The sequence below is a fragment of the Mastigoproctus giganteus genome, chromosome 8 (genome assembly GCF_048544385.1).
Source record: "Mastigoproctus giganteus isolate SK-2022 chromosome 8, ASM4854438v1, whole genome shotgun sequence".
Classification (NCBI taxonomy): Eukaryota; Metazoa; Arthropoda; class Arachnida; order Uropygi; family Thelyphonidae; genus Mastigoproctus; species Mastigoproctus giganteus.
In genome coordinates, this window is record NC_143582.1 from 204,928,821 (window position 1) to 204,953,571 (window position 24,751).

The 24,751-nt window shown below is 33.5% G+C and overlaps 1 protein-coding gene across 1 annotated transcript in view; it reads left to right on the top strand.

Annotated features, from left to right (window-relative positions):
- The window catches only part of LOC150082216 (obg-like ATPase 1), a 333,082-nt gene that overhangs the window by 84,552 nt on the left and 223,779 nt on the right, over positions 1–24,751 (top strand). Inside the window, exon 3 of the mRNA XM_090380053.1 lies at positions 19,414–19,500. Coding sequence (XP_090236179.1) covers positions 19,414–19,500 — 87 coding nt within the window. The remainder of the gene's footprint in view (positions 1–19,413; positions 19,501–24,751) is intronic.

A 24,751-nucleotide genomic window follows, 5' to 3' on the forward strand; every position in this document is an offset into this window, starting at 1 on the left:
ATCAGTGATATAGAGAAATTTTGCATGTACAGACAGGGTGATTATCCTGTTTTATAACAGGTTAGACCTACATCGTGAGAACTCCATAAAGATCTGGAAGCTTCATTTTAAGAAGGATGTGGATCTGTTGGAATGGGTGCAGAAAAGAGCAACAAAATTAGTCAAGGTGATACAACTCTTACCATGAGACTTCAATTCTGTTAATTACTTTGAAACTGGCTACCTGTGAGGAGACCTGATTGAAATGTTTAAAGTTTTAAATAGATTGAGTAAACTAAATGTGGATAACATCCTTTGTGAGACAACCCACATTAGGAAACATAAAACTGAAATTGAAAGTGGATGGTTGCAGGATAGATAAGTGAAAATTTGCTTTAGGCAGAGAATAATTGGTTGTTGTAACAAACTTCCATTTAGTGCTGTGGAAGTAGGAGTTTGAATAAATTTAAGAAAGAATTAGACAAATTGCAATTTCTAACAGTTTTTTTTTCATACCTCCAGAGCAAAGTTTCAGATTCTAAAGGAAATTGATCTGCTGATTCTAAAAATACTAAAATTATGTCTGTCACATCTCCATTGAAAGACATACAGAAATTTTAGTAACGCAGTGAATGACCAATTTCAATATACAGTAGTATGCTATCTTAAAAATGAGTCTTTATGCATTTTAAGATACTTTAATCAAACATAAAATATACTACAATATAATGCATTCAGCATACTCTTTTTGTCAATTCTAAACAGTTAAACCTCTTTTCTTGCCATATGCTGGCTCTTTATTTAAAATGCATGATGCAGTGCCAAGACAACTTGTGGTGAAGTACCTCCACAATATTCTAATATTAGAATATTGTGAAGGTACTCCTGGTGAGAACACCTACCCTCATTGGGGGATTGTACTTGCATTCAGCATGACTTTTTGCCACTTCTGGACAATTAAACATCTTTTCTTGCCATATGCTGGCTCACTTCATAATGTTAATAAAAAATAGATAACCGGGGCATCTTATTTTTCAAAAAATATAATCAAAAGTCATTATTAATGAAAAATATGAATTCATTTATTACATAAATTTAACTTTTACTTATTAATTTCGGAGACTAACCAAGTGTATCTTATAGTCCAATTTAATAAATTTTATAGCAACAGACCACAAATATGAATTTCTCACCCTTATCTACTGCCACGACCACAGAGTAATCATTACTGTATGGCTATAACCTTATTTGAACAGCTTTGATTAGCATTAGCAGAAGCATATGATGCAAGAAGGCAAGTTTATACATCAGCCAAAAAAAAAAAAAAAAACCACTTCCCATTTCACCCATCTATTTGCTCCAAAAGTTTGTCCAGTTCTTCCTTGAATCTATTTAAGCTATCAGCTTCCACAACAACAGATGGAAGTTTGTTCCAGCAATCAACTACCCGCTGGCTAAAGGCAAAGTTCCACACATTTATTTTACAACTTTCTTTCCTCAATTTGAGTTTATACCCCCTCAGGTTCGAAATCTGAGCAAGAGAAAGAAACCCATCAACATTGAGCCCGCTCAAGCCATTCAAGGCCCTATATGCCTTAATCAGATCACCTTGCAGGTGCGTAGTTCCCAGATGCTGCAATTTGCAGAACTTAAGCCTTTCTTGGTAAGAGCACCCCTTTGTTTCCCTTACCAATCTTGTTGCTCTTCTCTGTACTCATTCTAGCAACTCTTCATCCTTCCTAAAATGAGGCCTCCAGACTTGTATGCAGTACTCACGGTGAAGCCTGACCATTGTCTTGCACAAAGGAATAATCACCACCTTACCCCTGTTAGAAAAATTACTGTACATCTTTGACAAGACCCTGCGACCTGCTCTGGCAGCCTGTCTGCACTGCTCAGAAAACTTCATATCTGACTGCACAATTACCCCAGGTCTTTTTCATTCTCCAGCACCCTGAGTGTAGTACCACACAGTTAGTCATTTCTCTGGGGTTACTGCTACCCATATGCAGTACTTTGCAATTGTCAATGTTAAACTTCAATTGCCACTTCTCCGCCCACCTTTTCTAGATCCTCTGGCAGTAGCATACTGTCATTAACAACCCTGCCAACCTTTATATCATCTGCAGACTTGGACATTAAGCCTGATCTACCTTCATCAATATCATTGATAAATATACAAAATGGCAATGGGCCCAACACAGAACCCTGGGGGAATCCACTAATAACATTAGTCCACGAAGAGCAGTATCCATTGATTACCACTCTGTCTTCTCCCACTCAACCATCCTTTTATCCATTGTAGCAACTTGCCCTTAATGCCATACTCCAGTTTGTACAGTAGTCTTCCATTTGTAAAATAATAAGAGGAGTTTACCTCAATATAATACGTAGAACACTTCCTTATGATACTCTCCAGAAATTAAAACGAAAAAAATAAAAAACTTAAGTTAGAGTAAAAAATAAATAATTAAAAACCAATTTAACGCACTTAAAAATCAATTTAACACAATTAAAAATTAAAAAGAATCTAACGAAAATATTCAAAACGATTTTCCTTCTTGAAGCTGACAACGCTTTTCAACCGTATGTCTCTTTTTTTTTTATGTGAACCCCAAACACGAGAGGTATTAGAACCTATAGTACTTAGTACCGTGCTTGGGTTGGAGGTTGAGAAGACGAAAGAAGATATTTGTTGACATTGGACTTGAACTTCTGTAGATTGCAATTTTCAGGAAATACATATGAAGGAAGGTTGTTCCAGAAAACGGCAGTTGAATGGATAAATGAGGAAGATGAAAAGTTGGTTCTGTGGGTTTGAAGTTCAACAATAAATGGATGTTGGCTGGTGGCGGCACGTGTTCGGACTGTTTTGAAAGAGAGAGCGGGAATTATAGAAGCCAATTCAGAAGAACAGTGCCCATGGAAGTATCTGTAGAAGAGGCATGCAGCAGAAACAGTGCGTCTATGAGACAGTGAGTGGAGAGACTGTTAGAGATGAATCATTAATTAACCTAACTGCCCTCTTCTGAATGTAATCAAGAAGCCTGAGAGAGGTTTTGGGGGCACCACCCCAGATGTGGGAACAATATTCCATGGCAGGGTGGATTTGCGATTTATACAGAGTGAGCAGCTGTTTGGAAGAAAAGTAACACCAAGAGTGAAAGAAAAAACCAAGTTTTTTAGATGCAGAGGAAGCGATATTTGTAATGTGCTTGTGCCAAGAGAGATTAGAAGTCAGGGTAATCCCCAAAAGAGATATATCCTTTTGCCTAGAAATCGGAATGTCACTAAAGATAAGCATAGGAGCAGAAGAATCCTTTTTGCGAGATATAAGACAAGACTGAGTTTTAGATGGGTTGAAATCAACTAAGTTGTCTTTGCCCCACTGGAGAATTACCTGAAGATCGGCATTTAAGGAATTGGCAGCAGATTTTCGAGAAGTTGAATCTGATTGAGCAGGACAAGGTTTCTCAAAATGGAAAGTTGAATGCAATGTGCTATCATCGGCAAAACTATGGATAGGATTTCCAGTCAATGGAAGAAGGTCATTGATATACAAGAGGAAAAGAGTGGGGGAAAGAACTGAACCTTGGGGGACACCGGCATTAGTGGAGAAGTTAGAAGACAGAGAGCCATCTACCATCACCCTCAGTGAGCGATCAGAGAGAAAACTGGATAACCAATTACTAAAAACAGTTGGCAAACCATAAGACGGAAGTTTGTTTAGAAGACCTTTATGCCAAACACGATCAAAAGCCTTTGAGACGTCAAGAGCAGCTACTTGTGTTTCACCGAACCTTTCCATTGAATTAGTCCATAAATGGGTAACATAAGCCAGAATATCACCAGTGGATCGACACTGCTGGAAGCCTTCTAGGTAGTTTAAGAGTTGGCGGTTAATTGATTTCTCCATTACTTTAGAAAGAGTAGAAGTAATTGCAATGGGACGATAATTGGATGGGGGGGATTTGTCACCCTTTTTAGGAACTGGCTGGATATGAGCAAATTTCCAAGCAGAAGGAAAAACACCTTTGGAATAAGAAAGTGAAAAAAGGCGGCAAAGAATAGGAGTAAGTTCAGGAGCACAGGTTTTGAGAACAAGTGGAGAAATACCATCAGGACCTGGAGCTTTCTTAGCATCAAGATTCATCAAAATCCTTCTGATATCCTTTTGATGGAAGATCACAGGAGGCATTGAATGGAGCGTGTTGGGAATGGTGGGAGGTGTTTTACCAAGATCATTAATACATGAGCTGGAAGAAAAATGGGATGCTAGCAGGTCAGCTTTATCCTTGGCTGAAGTGAAAACAGAACCATCTGGTTTGGACAGAGGTGGGAGCAGAGATGGGCAAAAGTTGTGGCCAATAGCTTTGGCAAGAGACCAGAATGCTCGGCTACCATTAGGGCAAGAAGCAAGTTTTCTACTTTTAGCCTGTTCAAACTCTAGTTTGGATTGATTAATAACTGCTTTGCAATTGTTGCGAGCTTTGGTGTAGGCAGAAAATGAAACTGAAGAATTAGAAAAAAGCCAATTACGATATGCAACATTCTTCTCTTGGACAGCCTTAGCACATTTATTGGAAAGCCAGGGTTTAGATAAAGGACGAGATTTTAAAGTGGAGTGTGTGATAAAGGATTCCATTCCTGCAAGAATAATTTCACTGACACGATCTGAGCAAACGTTGACATCAGAAGTTTTGAAACAGTAATCCGACCAAAGAAAAGAAGTCTCGCAGGTCATCCCATTTTGCATTCTTGTAATGCCAAACAACACGAGGTTGGGAATAGCCATGAGATAAAGGTTCCATTGGAGAAGAGACAATCACCAAGTTGTGATCTGAAGTGCCTAAAGGACCTCTCACTTCGACCGTGTACTTAGAAGGGTTGTTTGTGAGAAAAAGATCAAGCGTATCGGCTGTATGATTAGGATTGTCCGGTATTCTTGTAGGTAAATGAACAATCTGTGCTAGGTCGTGATCACAGGAATGAAAATTACCGAATAGGATTGAACCTGAAACTTAAATAGTGATTATTTGTCTTTGCAAAGTCTTCAAATCGAAATGTCTTCAATTATTTGTCTTTGCAAAGACAAATAATTGAAGACATTTCGATTCAGGAAGGAAAATCGTTTTGAATATTTTCGTTAGATTCTTTTTAATTTTTAATTGTGTTAAATTGATTTTTAATTGTGTTAAATTGATTTGAATTGTGTTAAATTGGTTTTTAATTATTTATTTTTTACTCTAATGTAAGTTTTCGATTTTTTCGTTTTAATTTCTGGAGAGTATCATACGGAAGTGTTCTACATACTATATTGAGGTAAACTCCTCTTATTATTTTACAAATATTAATATCAACGTAGAATGTATTGAGTATTACAACTCTGATTCATACTATCTATTAGTCTTCCATGCACAATGGTATCAAAAGCTTTTCTGAAATCCAAGTATATGATATGATTAGTAGTTAGCATTGGATGTTTCATACTGTAAGTGTTCCACAAGCATGATTATAAAAACTACGTGAAAACTACCAAACTTAATGAATTTATCTACTAAGTATTATTAATTTAATTTTTCATGTATTTGATTAAACATTGAATTTATATCAATAAATATAAAAAACTGCATATTATTACATAAACCATTTGTTATATATATTAGAATGTGTGTATATATATTTCATATATCCTTGAAATATACTGTGGTCTAACCAAAAAAATGAATCCAAAAGCTTAATTGGATCTTCCATCTAGATTAGTTTTGCATTAAAGAATATGTTGTCCGTGACCCTACAAGATCCATGCTGCTTGAACAGTAAAGTGAACTCTGACAAAAATGTTGTATCACACAGCATAATGCTTAAAAAAAAAAAAAACGAGAGAGAGAGAGAGAGAGATGCAAACACTGTCTCATGGTGAATAACATATTAAGAAACCTTCTCGGAAACCATGAGTGATAAAGTTTAGTCATTCGCTTCTGTGAACCCAAATTTCTATTACATATTTTGTTCTCTTCATTTCATATTATGTTTAGTTAAGCTCCAGATTCAGTAAGAATAATATCCGCTTGAAACTGTGCGATTTATTATTTTTCTCAGAGTTTTGCAGCTAAACGTTAGTGAAAAGAAACAGCACTGAAATGGGCAGAAAACCAGTTAGAATGCAATATAATCAAATTGATATTATTAAGGAACTTGAGAGATTATGCAGCAAAAAAAAAGTCAACAAACAAAACAAAAAACATCAAACATTTTTTAAAAAATTACTTTTAAATTTTTTTCCACATAAAATTTGCAGTGAAATACCTATTCGAATATATATACATATGTAAATGTGCAAATTTTTTTGTATAAGTTATTATTATTTTTTTAAATTAAACAATTTTTTTTTTTCAATCTATTTAAAGTTGTTGTTTGTTTGTTGTTTGTTATTTGGTTTTTAGGAGCATTAGCTCCTAAAAATATGTCATTCCCTGACCTTTCTGCATCCTCCATATTTGGTGGTCATGGGCTCGAACCCCGGTCTAATCAAGAAGCGTGTACTACGCACTGCTGCTCCTGCTCACCTAGCTATGGAGACGCCGCTATTTAAAGTCTTTTTCTTGTACCTTAATACGTTGTAACAGAATTTATTTAATTTTACCTTACGTTCAATTATCCGGAGAATTTTGCTATCAGGAAGAGATCTAACATTAATTATTCTGGATAACTGACACTCTACTGTATGTGTAATTTTGGTTGCCATAGTATATCCTTAGTGCTTTTTCATTTTTTTAATATGATTATTCATTTGTTAATATGTCATTACTCTGTATTCTCAGATTTAGTTGGACACCACTACTTTTCAAGGAAATGGATGCTTATTCAGGAAATTAACAATATATGGGCTTGATTTGGTAGCCTTAGCAGCTGATAGGTGCTGACTATGTACTCTTCAGTTCCATAGTTGGGGGGGGGGGTTAGACTACAGTACAGAATTCTCAGCTGAATCCCATGATTTTTGGGATTCAAATCAGGCATCCATACTGGCTCAGCCAATTCTGCATTGTTCTTCTGAAACTAGCCATCTACAAACCTGGCTTTGTGGCACTTAGTTTGCTTGTGGTAATTGGTTAGGTTGGCTTGATTGGGTTACCATGTCATGCTAGTACATACTGGATTAGGTTTAGGATTCAGTGTAAATGTGACAGAATTGTCTAAAATTCCAGTACAAAATGTATATTGTGCTTCTATAGACATCACTCTCTGGTGTGCACCAAGAAGTGGCTTACCAGCTGCACCAAATGAGCCATAGAACCCCTCCTCCACTTGGGGTGTATTTGTGGGAGAGAAATGATGACTTGGCCAAAAATAATTGGATGGACTTTGGGATTGAGGTGAATAGGGCATACACATCACTGTTCTTATGACTTGGATTGTACATAGTTTTAAATAAAGCATTATATTTATCCTTGCTTATAATCTTCTTGATTCATTCATTCGACAAACACACACACACACATATATACACACAACAATAAGAGTGGCTAGATGCCCTAGGTATATTCCATAATGGACCAGCCTAGTTCATTGGTTATGTTGTTTAGAGAGTCATTTTGGCGATAATGTTATCAACCTTGAAGTGTTTGCTTGGTTAGTTTCTCCTTTTCCCTTCCAAAATACAGCAGACTCTCAATTAATCAGGATCGGATTAACCGGGACACACTTCAAGACTCCAAATTAAAAAAAAAAAAAAAAAAAAAATCAACCAGAAATCAAAAAAATTCAAGTAATAACTACTAGAATAGGTATAAACAGATATTTTGCAAGGCATAAATAAGCGACAAGCAGCATTATAAGTCGTCATTGGGAGATTAGTGTACCTATTATCTTACAATCCCCGCTGTCTTCCCACCAGCCAAAAAGGGGGGGGGAGACCGAATGTTTAGTTTGTTTTAGTGCATCGTGTCGATTGTTGTGTTCCATTGCAGCGCAAAAGGACAAATTTTGTTTTGTTATTTATGTCAGGGATGTCGGAATTTTTTTTTTTTTTTTTTTTTTTTTTTGTTTAGAAATCGCGAAAATGATGGGTAAGCGCAAAAGAGATGCGTTTTCAGTTAAACAAAAACTTGAAATTATTCAAAAGTTTGAAAACAGTGCATCGTTAAATCTCTAAGGAATCATTATAATAAGGATGTGTCAAAATGGCCAAACTTAACAAGTATCGCGCGGAATTCAGATTTATAAATAATAATAATAATATAGTAGCAATATGATATTAGTCATTCCTGAGTTATGTAAAACTTGACGAAGTAAGAAGTCCTGGAACGTATCTCTTACGTATATTGGGGACTTTTGTATTTTTGGATTAACCAGGAAATCGATTATCTGGGATTTGATTTTTACCATCTATCCCGGAAAATCGAGAGTCTACTGTATATAATCATATTATGGTATATTTTCTGGAATGGGAAATAATTTAGTTTATTTTTACTGTGCTGCACTTATTTTACTTTATTTACTGTTTATCACCTATTGACATCATGCATTTTGAAGTCATGTACTACTATATTTTATTTTTTCTCTTACAAATAAAAAAAATAATAAACTGTGTACAATATGATTACTTAAAATCCGGAAAATTCCAAGATCCAGCAAGGATCAGATCCCAAGCCTGTTGGATTTGAGATGTGTCATATTTTTTTTGTAATATTAGCAAAAAAAAAAGGAAAAAATAAAAGATTTTTACTAATATTTACCATATGCTACACAATTATTACAATTGGAAAGTTTTTGAAAAGAAACAAATTTTAAATAAGGTATGAATTCCAAATTCTAAAAACTTGAGGCTGGGTCAGTGGTTCTCTGAAACTATAGGGTGCAAAGATATTTCAAGTTGGGCATAGTATGATAACACTTTTTTTTTTTTTTTTTTCATGAGAATTTGAAACACAGTTCTCTCTTTAGTAACTGTGTTTAGAAACCAATTCTTGGTTTCCTACTTATAAGGTGACACTCTTTCTAAAAATCCCAGCTCTTGTTCTGGAAACTACTGGGTATACGTTGCTTAATGCCGTGAAACGTAGCTGAGTGCAGTAGCACAAGCTCTTTGAGTGCTCCGGGAGTTCAAGCCCGTGACTGCTAAATACAACCAACATTTGTGTTGATTGGTTTATTGTAAACTCCACTGATCTGATGGTCGTGCCGGAGTATAAACAAGAAAATATAGGCAGCTAGTGGTTGATAGTTGGAACAAACTTCCATCTGTTGTAGTGGAGGCAAACAACTTAAATAAGTTCAAGGCAGAACTAGACAGACATTTGAAATGAATGAATGGATGGGTGAAATGGGAAGGGTTTTTTTTTTTTTTTGCCGATGCTATATAAGCTTGCTTTCTTGCGTCATATGCCTCTACTAATGCTACTGTCAAGTTTTGGTTTTTTGATGCCCCTCACATATTATTTTATAATTTTGTATGTGTGAATGACAATTCCAGTGATAATTCCATATGAGTGGGGATTTAGTTTTAAAAAATATATATAACTTTGAGAAACACTGCACCAGATCATTGCCGTATTTTGGAATAAAATGTTATTGTCACGTAATCTTTTCTAAAATTGCATAAATAATACAGTACTATTTTACTTCGATGCATATTACAGTAAAATGATATTGTATTATATACAGGTAACCCTCATATACGTGGTAGTTAGGTTTCTATAAAATCTCGTGTAGTGCGAAACCGTGTTATACAGGACTAGGAACCAGTACAAAATGGGGGGGGGGTTACGTTCAAAAAGGTAACAAAATTACACCGTTTTTTTTATAACTGTCAGAAATTTAATTTTCTTTCTCTTCATTGCTGCTAAGCACAATCAAACAAGAATGTTTTCTCTGTTGCAGAATATCTTCACCTTCTGAACTTTCTTCTGCGGCATCTTGGTTTCGTGTATCTTTTGCTCTCTTTAAAAAATCAGTAATCTGGGTTTGTTTGCTTTTGCTCGATAGAACTTTGTAATTTCATTATGTCGAGCTAAACATTTTTGGAGCTCCCTTTTGAACTTTCTGCTCCTTTCAGTTGAAGGATCTGCAATTAAAAAAATAAGATTCTAATTGCTTGGCAAAGTTTATGCCTTCCCTTATGCTTTTTAGTGTAAAATTTGGAACTTCAGAATTTTCACCTGCACTATCATCCTCTGAATTTATTTAATTTACCTCCAGTGCCATTTTCACCAAATCTGCAGCAGCCTCTTTTTTCCAACAGTAATTCTTGAATGTCTTGAGTAGTCATATCATCAAAACCTTCCCCTCCTACTGACTTGCGCCTCCGTAGCCAGGTGGGAAGGAGCAGCAGTGTGTAGCACATGCTTCTTGATTAGACCGGGGTTCGAGCCCGTCACCACCAAATACGGAGGATGCAGAAAGGTCAAGGAATGACCACCGCATATCCCAGAGCAATATGGCCTTAGTTGCTAATGCTCCTAAAATCCAAATAACAAACAAAAAAATCTTACTGACTTAGCAAGTTGTACTATTGCACTGATTCTGTTTTCTGCTGGTTCGACCATATTTCCCGAATGAACTGACTCTGGCCACACATTTTTCCAACAACCATTTAATGTTCATGGTTTTACTTATTTGAATGATAAAGCTACGATTCCGATACAGTCCACAATTAAAAAATGTTTCCATGTCTCCATCGCTCAATAGATTCGGAATCAATTTTTTTCCAAAATCCATTGTAACGATTTTCTGATGTAATGAGTTTTAAAAGTAAATATAATGCCTTGATCTAATGGCTGAATTAAAGAAGTTGTATTAGGTGGTAGGAACATTACTTTAATGTTTGGATGACTTAACTCCTTTGGATGGCCTGCCACGTTATCCAATAGTAATAAAACTTTGAAATCTAGATTTTTACACTTTAAATTGTTTTCGACAATTGCCACAAAACAATTCAGAAACCATTCTTTAAATAAATCAGCAGTTACGCAAGCTTTTTTATTTGCTTTCCAGTATACCGGTAACACGTTTTTATGTACATCTTTCATTGCATGAGGATTAGAGGATCTGTAAACTAGCATAGGTTTTATTATTTAATCTCCTGATGCATTACTGCACATAAGTAATGTTACACAATCTTTTAATGCCTTAAAACCTGGTGCAATTTTCTCCTTTTTTTTTTTTTTTTTTGAAATAAACGTTCTGTTGGGCATTTCTTTCCTCCTAAGATCTGTCTCATCGATATTGAAAACTTGATGTAGTGTGTATCCTTGCTTTTGAATAATTTTTTGTAATTCCTCTGCATACTTCTTGGCAGCTTCATTATCAGCCAATGCACGTTCCCCTTGAATTCCTTTGTTTTGTAATGAGAAGCATTTTTAAATCGCTCAAACCAACCTTTACTGGCAACAAACTCTGGGTTAACAGAAGATTCTCCATTTTCTTTCAAATGGTTATAAATTTGTAGTGCCTTTTGTTTAAATACATTGTCATCTAGTGGGATCCATTTTTCACTGCTATCGTCAATTCAAATACTGACTGCTTTTTCCATTTACACAATTATTGGCACTTTTGAATTTGCTGTCATATTTGCAGAAATGAAAGATCCTGCAGCAACAATGGTTCTAATTTTCTGTTCATTTTTCTTTGTGGTGTGGATTGTTGTTTCATTTAAATTTAAAATTTTTGCAACGTATGATAATTTTTTCCCCTTTTCTAAGACAATTTGAATTTTAAAATATGGTGATTTCCCAATATATATATATATATATATATATTAGTGATAAAAAAAGAAAGTTAATAATTATAACGACTAACTGTAACTAATATTTATGGGTCAATGCAGTTGCAGAGCAATCATGCATTACACCCATAATGTCTATAAAAGATAATAGAAAAAGTAAATCAATCAAATAATGCATTCAAGGATTTAAGAAAACGCAAAAAAAAAAAAGAAAAGAGGGGAAAAAAAATTTTATTATCGCCTTTTACCCACAATCCAGATGACTTCAACTGGGGCCAGCCACCCAGACTGAAGGCAAAAAACAACAAGAGGTTCTCTGTTTCTGTAATGATCGATATATGCTAAGTAATTTAAATATTAACCAATATAGGCCAAATATAAATCAAATATAGTAATTAAAAAGTTAAGAAATTTTAGAATCAAAAGTAAGAAAATATAAGTAAATTATAAATGTAAGCATATATTAATCATTGTTGACCCGATAGAGAACGTAATTTAATGATTAAAATAAGATTAAATATATAGTACATACTACATATTTACCGTATCCAGGACATAATGTAATAGTCGTCAAAATAATATGTGGTGCCCCCTATGTGATGGATATGGTAAAAATAAATATAAATAAATAATTAATCAATTAGCCAATCAAATCTAAGTTAACGCAAAGAGAAACGTGCAGATAGTAAGAAGAAAAACTAAAGGAGTAGGAATAATAGAACCTGAACTCCACAAAGGCAAAAAATAGTGGTATAGATAAGAAATAGTTTCTCCTACGTCCTCGGATTGCCATAATAATTTTGGAGAAATAAAAATAAAGAGTGTAGGACAGCTTAAAGACATTACAAGATATAAGTTGTGGCTCGGGTATGCCCAGGATCACAAACCCTTTCCTATAGTAGGGACCCTGAGCTGAATTTGCATGTTACCTCAGCGTGAACTTAAGTAAACTTAAATGAATTTAACCATGTATAAAAAAAAAAAAAAAAAAAAAAAGTGATACACTGTAATTTGCAAGCCGGTAACAAGTATATGGTAACAAGTTTTCTACACCGTAAGACACCAAGAATGCAAAGTGTATCCTATGTACATATATACATGGCACTAAATATGACAATTATATTGAACCAACGGGTTCAGAAAACAAATTTTTGAAATTAATTATGCTTATCGCTTTCCTGAAGTGGTATTTCAGGTAAGCGATAGGGAAATTATTATTAATCAACTTGTTGTACAATGCTATTATGTTTGCTGAACAGTTTTTATTATTATTACAATTATAAGCAATCCTCAGACATTGGGATAAAATGATATTAGCATGCACTGATTTTGATATATTAGATCTCCAGTTTGTAAGGCCGACTACATTGAAATTAAATGCGTCTCTTTTATTATATACAGTTACGTCTATATTATTATGGAATATTTCTATATGAAGATCCAGGTAATTTGCTATAGTATCAGAACTATTAGTTTTTTCTAATACAAGTTCTTCTGGATATAATTTACTGTAATCCTGGACAAAATGTGGACAATTAAACACACATAGATCATCTACATATCTGAATGTAAGTAGGTTATCTTGGAATGCTCTTTCTGTATAATATAGATAAAGGTTTGCAATTATGCTTGATGCTGGACTTCCCATAGGGGTGCCATTCACTTGCAAGTATAACGATGTTCCGTCATATACATAATTATTAAAGATGCATAAATTTATTAGAGTATCCCAATAGGTTAAATCAACAACCTTTATAGCATTTTTATTTTCCAAATATAGTTTCTGGAGAATGACTTTTAAATTATCAAGATTAATGCTTGTAAATAGACTGTTAAAGTCAAATGTTTGTATTTGTTGAATATTGTTATTTTTTATTGCATTTATAATCGGTAAGTTATTATTTATTATAATAGTTTTATTTACGTTATTTAATATAATTTTAAATAACTTTTCTAATGTTTTTCCTGGAAATTTAGCATAACTATCTCTACATGATGTTATGAATCTAAAAGCAATAGGTGATTTATGAAATTTGGGTATGCCATATATAAACGGATATTTTAGGTTATTATACTTTAACTTTAATTTTTTATGCAATGCAATTAATTTTTTGAATATTATATTAGAGGAAGATGTTATGCGTTTATATGTATGGCTAGACTGTAGTTCATTTTTAATAATTTCTATATAATATGATTTACATATAATTGCATAATTGCAAGCAGCTTTGTCAATGGGAGTAATTACAAAATGTTCATGTATATCTTTGAGCTGCCTATTTATTAATTTTGTATTACATAGATTATCCGGTATGAATTTCAATTGATTATATTTGTTAGATATGATATTAAGCATTGTAAATAACCACATGTGGTATGCCTCAACCGGTATGTTATATTTGTATGCTGATCTTATGCAGTATTTTAATAAAATACTGCATAAAAAATAAAAAAAATTAAGATCTCTAAATTTGTAAATATTATTTTTATTTCTCCGAAATTATTAGGGCAATCTGAGGACGTAGGAGAAACTATTTCTTATCTATACCACTATTTTTCGCCTTTGTGGAGTTCAGGTTCTATTATTCCTACTCCTTTAGTTTTTCTTCTTACTATCTGCATGTTTCTCTTTGCGTTAACTTAGATTTGATTGGCTAATTGATTAATTATTTATTTATATTTATTTTTACCATATCCATCACATAGGGGGCACCACATATTATTTTGACGACTATTACATTATGTCCTGGATACGGTAAATATGTAGTATGTACTATATATTTAATCTTATTTTAATCATTAAATTATGTTCTCTGTTGGGTCAACGATGATTAATATATACCTACATTTATAATTTACTTATATTTTCTTACTTTTGATTCTAAAATTTCTAAAATTTCTTAACTTTTTAATTACTATATTTGATTTATATTTGGCCTATATTGGTTTATATTTGGTTTAGATTTAAATTACTTAGCATATATTGATCATTACAGAAACAGAGAACCTCTTGTCGTTTTTTGCCTTATGTCTGGGTGGTTGGTTGGCCCCAGTTGAAGTCATCTAGATTGTGGGTAAAAAGCGATAATATTTTTTTTTTTTTTTGCGTTTTCTTAAATCCCTGAATGTATTATTTGATTGATTTACTTTTTCTATTATTTTCTATTATCTTTTATATATATATATATATATATATTATTATTATTATTTTTATTATTATTTTTTTTCATAACAACAGCAAGTCAACCATGGTTATTCATAAAAAAAGAATGGAAATGTTGAAAAATTACATCCGACATAATAGCAGGGTTTCCCCTGCACAAAAGTTCAAAAATACATGTTATGCACGGTTTGCTGCAATTCTCTAACCGTGTTAAAGCAAAACTGTGTTATATAAGTACCATGTTGTGCAAGGATTGCTGCAATTGATGAATCGTGTTAGAGCAAAACCATGTTGTGGAAGTACCGTGTTATAGGGGGGGTTGCCTGTATAAAAAGCACAGTATATCAGGTCAGATTATACAATTACTTGTGGTCTTTTTCATACTCTGCTACCTTGAGTGTGATACTACCCAGTTGTTATGTTATTCTGGGATTATTACTACCTATATGAAGTACTTGGCATTTATGAATGTTAAACCTCGATTGCCACTTCTCTATCCTAAATGTATTTAGATTTTGTTGTAGTAATACACCTTAATTCCTGTTATTAATCACCCTACACACCTTTGTATTATCTGCAAACTTAGACAATAAGCTTGATATTTCCTCATCAATATTATTAATAAATATCAAAAACAGTAAGAGACCCAACACCGAACCCTGATGGACGTCACTAATAACATTGATTGAAGAGTAGTGCCGATTTATAACAACCCTTTGCCTTTTACCCCTCAATAATCCCTTTATCCATAAGCAGTAACTTGCCCCCGATATCACATGCCTCCAATTTGTACAGCAGTCTTTCATCTGGAATAGTGTCAGAAGCTTTATTGTAATCTAAGTATATGATGTCAAAATTATATTTTTCATCTAGTGCCTTTTGTTAATGCATTCTAGTAGTTAATCAGATTGATCAGACAGGATCATCCCTTAACAAATCCATACTGTGATTTCTGTATAACTGCATTCCCATCAAGAATCCTGTAATATTTCTTTAACTAATGACTGTTATTTTCCCCTAGAACAGGTCAAGCTTAAAGGTGTGTAATTACCTGTTTCTCCCTTTGAACCCCCCCCCCCTTGTGAATAGGAGAGACATTTTCATATCTCCAATCTATCGGCACATCTCCGGTTATATCTTGTATATGGTAAAATCATTCTCAACTTATGAACTTGGAATATATAATGTTCCAAGTTCATAAAAAGTATGAACCAAGTCATTCATTTGGATATATTTTTTTGGAAAATTCAGATCCAAAACTTACACAGTTTTGATATCATTATTTTGAAGTGGAGCATTGAATAAATTATTGGAAAAATCCCCTCTTATGACAGGGATGTAATACATATTAAGATCTCTAAAATTCTGACCATACTGTAACTAGAATCTTTAATTTGCTGGAATCTTTGCAATAAAAAGGGATTATCTATAAATTAACAGAGATAAAAATATATGCTCATTAAAATAATACTTGAAACATATACATAGCTTTCCACAAATGTATTTTGTCTCTATCAATTATTAATCCTATCTGTAGCAGCCTCTTAGGTACTGTTACAAAACATTTCAAGTATAGCCATGCAATCTCACAGTGACATCGAAGACATTTGGTATTCCTGTCATTGTTACATGAATGACAATGATGTTTGTCTCCCCCCCCCCATTCAGATTGGTCCTCCATTGCCACACATCACAACACAAGTGACCTAGATGTGGTGGGTGTAAACTTCCCTATCTCTGTTCTGGATATCTTTGTGTTGTTGTTTTTGGTCATTTTTCATATCCATTGATGATGCAGCATTGTAGGTTTTAACATTATGCCTTTCCTACCCACACATTAAGCCACTGTTAAACTAAAGTCTGATTTCTGTGGTATCGATGTAGTTGCCAATCAGTCCTTCAGATGTCTTTTAGCCTTGCTAGTGTACGTTGCTTTACAATATGAGCAATGAATTTTATATCACCTCACTCCTAGCCATTTCTGGGGTAGGGGATTTAATAGGAGGATAAATAAGTTGTGATTTCTTTCCAGGCAGTTGCCAACATCAGAGATTACAGTGGTTTAATTGTTCCTCTTAGCCAAGGTTAAATGGAATGCAAACTGCACCAATGCTATATGGAACCTGTTGTGTAACTCATTTGCTAGTCAGATTCTTGCATCTATCAGTGATCCATTCCAGAAAACTACAAGCACTCAACTTTGCTTGCACCCACCCTGTGAACTTGTACTCTGTCAGTTACTATAGATAAGAGATTTTGGCTAGTGAAGGAACTGCATGAGAGGAAGTCTTTCCTCTCCCCTCATACCCATTGCCACTGTGGCTTGTATTTCATTTTATCTTTGGCTAATAGGAGTAGTTTGACTATTATACTGTTTTAGTACTCTATGAAAAGAAATTACAGGCTGTGTTTACTCTCTCAACAAATCCCTCACTCTAGAAACGTTCAGGAATGGGGTGATTTACAAAATTAATTGCTAAGATTGTGAAACAAGCTAAATTAGCAAGGCTAAGAGGTTTCAAAGGATTCTGGGTAAGCATGCTGATGCCATATGGAATATAGACTTTAATTTGGCAGTGGCCAAACGTGTCTGCAGGAAGGGCTCTGTGGATCCCCTGTACAAAAAGAACAACAATGTTACCAGTGGTTGGAACTCTACATTCACAGCACAAAACCTGTCAGTTATTCCTGCGCAGGCACACCTGTACACGTCTACTGGACGCCCATAGTGCATCCACACGCTCTGGTAAACCTGTCACCATTTAATTCAGTTGGCTTATTATTTGCGACAAAGTGTTTTTTTCATAGAATTTATGTAATTATTAATGATAGTCGAATAGGGAAATTCCCCAATCTGGCAGTGCACCTGACACGTTGCTACACATGTTCTGGTTTGCCTGCACAGGTCACTCCAGTTCAGGCAAATCGAATGATTTTTCATATTTCCTCCGGTCGCCTGTGCAGGTCAAAATAACTGTGCAGATTTATCATCCACATGCTCTGGTAGACCTGTACAGGTGCACCTGCGAAGGCACAATTGACAGGTTTACCTGAATGTGTGTAGCGGCCTTAACAGAGATAGAGACTTTGCATCTGTCCTGTCTTTGAGTCAGCTTGATAATGTGCAGCAGCGATCACTATGGATTAAGGAGTTGGGGTGGGTACAGGCATATTGTTGTTTCACATAGGTAATGATGATGGGGATTGTGAACTGTCTCGAGACATGGAATCGTTTGGCTATACCCTTATATTCTGAACCAGTACTTAAGATGCTGTCACATAGAGGATTAATAATCGATAGAGACAAAATACATTTGATGAAAGCTGTTATGTTTATTTATTATTTATCACTTTTAATTTGAAGAAGCATCTTTTTATTGTAAGTATTTATTTTATTTATTTTATATTTTATTTTATTGTACAGATTCCATAATGTAGGAGCATCTTGCTAGAAATGATATTCTGAAGGAAACACAGCACAGTTTTGTAAAGGGAAAATCGTAACTAATCTGGCTAGCCATTTTGAAAGAGTCACGCATGAATTAGATGCAGGAAATAATTTTGAGATTATTTGTATGAACTTTAGCAAAGCATTTGACTTTGTCCCTCCTGCAGTAGAGTAGAGGAATTATATCTACATTGTATCCTATAAATGATTTATTGATTATTTCCTTGTAAAGATAGGGAAATCATAATCCCACTGTATAAGGCTATGGTGAGATTTCACTTGAAGTTATGTGGCCAGGTATGGAGACCATACATAAATAATGACAGTGAGATTCTTGAAAAGGTCCAGAGATAAGCAATGCACTTCATGTAATTAATATGAATTTTCCCTCACATGAGCATCCATCTACTTGTGTGAGGGAAATTTTCAAAATTGAGGCTCCAGAACTTCATAATTAGGTACCTTAGAGGGGATCTTCTTGGGGTCCTCTAAGGCTGTGGGGGGAATAATAAAATAAATCATGATGATATTCTCATTGGTGTGAATGATGCTAGAACTAGAGAACATTAATTCAAATTTTGAGGGAAGCAGTACAGACTGGATTGTAAGAAGTTTTCTTTTAGCCAATGAGTTATTGGTATAAATTACCTCCATGGGTATTGAGGCTGACAGTTTGGTAAAATTCAAGGGTCAAGTGGGTCAGCATCTACATAATAAAGTGGACTATATAAAAAAGGTTTGTGTATTTTTTATTAATTTCTATTTGTTTTAGTTTATTTTGCTGGTTTATTTTGCAAAAGTATAGAACTTCCTTGCACCATATGGCTAAAACTAATAATAATTAAAGATGTTAGTTACAGCATGGTCAGTGTTTTATTGTATATTAGATTTTAATATATAGTAAAAAATGTTAAAACAATAGTAAAATTTAATTTATCTACTATACAATGTATAGTAAGTATATTAATAAGTGACCCAATCTAATTATTGATAAGGAAAGGAATGGATATTTGTTAGTAGTAGTAAAATGAAATTGCACCTTATATTATATTTATAATGAAATTATTTTCTTTTTATTTTTATTTTTTCTTTTAGAAAATCCACATTTTTTAATGTGTTAACAGCAAATCAAGTAGCTGCAGAAAACTTCCCATTTTGTACAATTGATCCAAATGAAAATAAGTATCCCTTTAATTACCTTTAGCATTTTATTAAATTAATAACATTGCTTCTATTTGTGAAGTGTAGCTTCCTTACTTTATAAAATACAGTTTTTTGTTTGTTTTTTTCATGTAAAGTTAACATTCATATAATTTTTTCAATCATTGGTTAGAAAGGTAACTGTGCATTCCACAAATATTTTCAATGTGCATATTTTACTGTTATTGTAGTTAGAGGCAGCCATACATTGTATGTGTTTTATTCATTTTATTTTTATTGCATGTGTAACACTTGTGGATCATAACATTTTTTGAACAATATTTGATTGCAGTTTGGGTGCTTCTGTTGAGCTGTGTGGATGATTTTAAACTGAATTAACATTTTCTGTTCTTAAGCATTTATTAATTAATCAATTCTGTTTTAGTCATTCAAAACTAGTAAGTACAGTGATTTCCAGTTGAATGACAATCAAATGGAACTGTAATTAATTTACATTTCATTCTGATTGATTACTTAGTTACTTAGTGTTGCAGGTATTTAACGTAAGTAAAAATCTAATGGTGGATATAGGGTGTGAGAGAAGAGTTGGTTATATAAAAGCTGCTAAAGAGGTGTGCAGCTTCCTGCAGTAATTGCACCACCTGTGAGAATTGTTAAAATGAATCACACTGGCAAATGACAAAAGGATGTTGTGTTTTCTATTTTAATTTACTCACTTGAGATTGGCAGTGGGATCTTAACAGAATTGAATTTAATCTAAAATAGAAGAGAATCGTTAGAATCATCCTTGACACACTGAATTCATTCAATTTAAAGTAGCAGAGTGCTGTTGTGATTCACACTGGCAAATAGGGGTCACAGTGGAAACCATTTTCCACTATGACCCCTATAGTATTTCTATAAAATGCATTCACTGCACAAATAGCCATTTATATATTCATCTAAATGGCAATATTTCAATAATAAACCAAAATTGACTGCCAAAAAGACAGCTTGTTTATATGGCATTATCTCCTGCTTGGGCCTCCATGATATGATATGAAACGAAATTTAATTTAGCTTTTTTGTTTTTTAATATAATATTTAATGAGTTAAGTTCTACAAAAGCGTACTTTTTTATGTTATCAGATTGAAATTATTACGTATGTACTTTATTGGTCATTCAAGAGTTTAAGAAATATTAAGAGCAAATAGTTATTTTTTACAGAACTTCGCATTTATATAAATTTATGTTGCTTTGAAACAATTTTTACTATGTTGATGAATATGTAGCTCTTAAACTTAACATTCACTGACATGACAAAGAATACTCATGTTTATGAATTTTGAAAGTTTATATATCAGTTCTTACAAGTTCATGCTGTATTTTCTCTTTATATAAATAGTTACTTTGTGTGATCTTGCAGTCAGTTTAATATTGTTGAACAAGCACATTATAGAACAGCATATACTTTAGTTGTGAATAAAGCCCTAAACTGCACTGACACAATTTCTGACTGATGAAGAGTTAGAAATACTTGTTATTGCATTTAAATTCTTGTCAACTCATTCTGACATGGAAGAATTATTGGAACAAGGAGACCTTACAAGTGATGAAAATGATTATGAATCCTCAGAGCTAGACTTAGACTATAAGTCAGATAGTAATATAGTGTAGTAAGATATAGTTCAAGCAGGGTAATCTGTTCTTTCAAAGAACAGAAATATTGATTTCTGCCAGCGTGAATGAGTGTCTAGTTCAAATATGATAAAAGGCTGCCCCCTAGTCCAATCAGGGATGCCATTTCTAAAGTAAAAGATATAAAAATCAGCATTTAAACTTTATGTAAATTCCACATGCAAGAGTGTTATTTTAAAACTGAATAACATTGAAGGCTGAAAGGTGGGTGGTGATAACTGGGAAGACTTGTATGATGTTACAGTTCAAGCATATATTAAAAAAAAAATTAGCACCTTTATCCTTCTGTACAACAGTGTTGCTGAAAACCTTTTTTCATATATCATACATTATGTTTTGATGAGAGAACTGATTGACAAAAAGAGGAGAGCAAATGACAAATTATTCTCTATAAGAGAAGTTTGGGAAGGTGACTAGAAATTTTATGAAAATGACATAATGCAGGGGAAAATATCCCAGTTGATGAGCATCTGGCTGTTTTTAAACGACACTCTCCTTTCAAACAGTATATTCCCAGCAAACTCTAAAATATGTTTTATGGGTGAGTGTTTATGGCATAAATCAATATTTCAAGACTCTGACTGATTCTTCACATCTAATATAATTAGAATATCATGAGCAACCTTTAACTAGACTTATAACTTACCTACATTAGTTAGTCTTCCCCCCCCACTGGCAAACTGCCAGGAATATTTCATTTCTGTAGTAGGAGTCACATCATAGCAATAGATTTTAACTCATGTTCTTTTGCATTATTGTATGCATGTGATTATACAAAAGTGATCAGCATTATAAAAATATTCAAGTGGATGAACTGATGAACCAGTATCTGTATCAAAGAGAATAAGAGAAAAATTTATACATAGCCAAGGTAATAAAATTGTATTCAGCATTGCTGAACATTTTGGTAAAGAAACATTAAATGATAAACTGGGTATACCAATCAAGCAAGCAACAAAGTGTGCTAGTGTTAATTAAATGTTTTCCAAGTTTCTTGTCACCCAAGAAATGTATTAAAAAATTTATACAAGTTATAAGGAAAACAATCCAGGATTTTTATATTTATGTTTAAAAAAAAAAAAGTACGAGCTATACCTAACTTAATCCCAGTATTAGAAATAAAGAAAAGCAAAGGGAAACTTTAAGAAAAATTCTTCACGAGTTGTGATTTTGTTAGAAGAAATTTCTGAAGAGAAAGAAAGTTTTAATGTTAAGAAATGACATCATATTTAAGAGAACAAAATATTTACAGGAAATTAAACAGATAAGAAATGAAAGTACCTGTTGTTTTACATTGATGAAAGATGGATTGATATTTGATATGTGGGAAATGCAGTTCAAAAGGATCAGTTGTACCAGTGATGCAAATACAACTTTAAATAAGTTTGTTACTATTAATATCAAATATTGTTTTCAGCATTTATTTTTCTTTTCATATTTGTATAATGTATATTTATTATATATTTTTAAATATTACTACCAATAGCATACACTGAAAGAAAATAGTGTTTTATAAATATTTACTGAAAGTTGTATTTTTTAAAATATTTTTTGTTATGAAATGTGGTTTATGTAACTCACAGTTAAAGCATAATATCTGTTTTCTAATTCCCAAAAGTGTTATTTATTATCTTTAAATTCAGATAAAGTCATAGGGCTTTTTCTCCACTAGTACACAGACAATGTTAAGAAATGACATCATATTTTAAAAAAATATGATGTCATTTCTTAACATCATATAAAAAAAAAAATAAATTTAGTTTCACTCTTCCAATAGGTATCGATCCATCTGAGCCTTGAATTTTCAAAAGTGCCAGCCTTAACTTATTCCAGTAATTAAGAGCCCACTAGCTTAAGGAATTAACGCAATGAACCCACATGTTGAACTTGCTTTCCCATTTCAGATAATGGGAACGGCTGATATAGTCATGCACAGAGAGGTTCAGAGAATTAACTGGCATGGGTGAGCTATAAGCAAATATCAGAGTAACAAAAAAATATATAAAATCAGAATTAACAACGTAATTAATTTTAGTTTAAAATTTTCAACAAAATTAATTTTAAATTAATGAAAAAGTTGAAAATTAATTTTCAACTTTTCCATCATTCCTGTGTTCTAAATGGAAAAGTTTTTTTTTTTTTTTTTTTTTTTTCATTGATTAGTATTATTTTATAGTACATCAAATGTGGCAAAATGGTCTGTCATCCTCAAGGAATTTGAATTTTTTAAATTTAAGTATATATGCTTTCTGGTTACTTGGCACACAAATTCTGACATTCGAGATTATGAGGAGGAAGGCATGAGATACTTCAGTATCTTTTTAAAAAGAAAATATATTCTTATATGTCTGGTGCAATTTAAAATTTCAGTAGCTAATAGTGGCAGTTTTAAAATGGTTGGGATACACTGGCATTCTTCACTTGGACAGAAAAAAAAATACAGTAAACTCCAGCTTAACTGATATAAACTAGACTTCGGGATATGCTGATTAATCAGATTTGCATATATGTTTTACTTAGAAAAGAACTCTTGCATCTAGTACAGTAGTTACCAGCACTGACCTTCCACACCATATAGTAATAGTATTCACCATATAGTGCAAGGAAGCCACAGGCTTTTGCTGCACTTGCAAAAAAAAAAATATATATATATATATATATAAGAAAACAAATTAAATGCTTCCCTCCTCCCACAGGTAACTGTCCAGTTGACCCTTGAATTTATTCAAACTGTCAGCTTCAACTACCTGCAAGGGCAACTTGTTCAAGCAATCAGTGACTCACTGGCTAAAAGCAAACTTCATACAATCTAATCTAAACCTCAAGCCCTGTAATTTGAATTTATGACCCCTAGTTCTAGAATTCTTTATAATAGTCAGAATTCCACCTTTATTCATTTTACTAATTCCTCTTAGAGCCTTGTAAACCTCAATCATGTCACCAAGCTCTGTTGCCCACATAATCGGATTGTTTCTTCATACGGTCCTTCTGCTGATCTTACCATTTGAGTTGCCCTTTCAAGGAGCTTGATGTCTTTTTTCAGATGAGTTCTGCATATTTGAACACAGTATTCCAAATGTTACAATTGCCTTGTACAGTGGGATTACGACCTCCCTATCTCTACAAGAAAACATTCGATAAATCATTGTTGGGACACCACTGGCTGCCTGTTTAAGCTGTTCAGAAAACTTCATATCTGCCCATGTTGTAACTCCCAAATCTCTTTTCTCTTCCACTATTTTTAATTCAGCTGCACCAAGTGTATAATTTATTTGTGGGCTGCTATTCCCTAAGTGTAAGACTTTGCATTTAGCAGCATTAAAACATAGCTGCCACTTCTCAGACCATCTTTGTAGTCTGTTCAAGTCATCCGGAAAGTGCTGCTTGGCACTCATCAATAACGACATTGCCAATCGTTACGTCATTTGCAAATTTGACATCGTGCATTCTTTCCCTTTATGACAATGAGAAACTGCAGTGGTCCTAGAACCGATCCTTGAGAGATTCCACTCCAGACATTACACCAATCTGAAGAATATCCATTAATCACAACCCACTGTGTTCTGCCCTGCAGCCACTGCAATCCATGTTAAA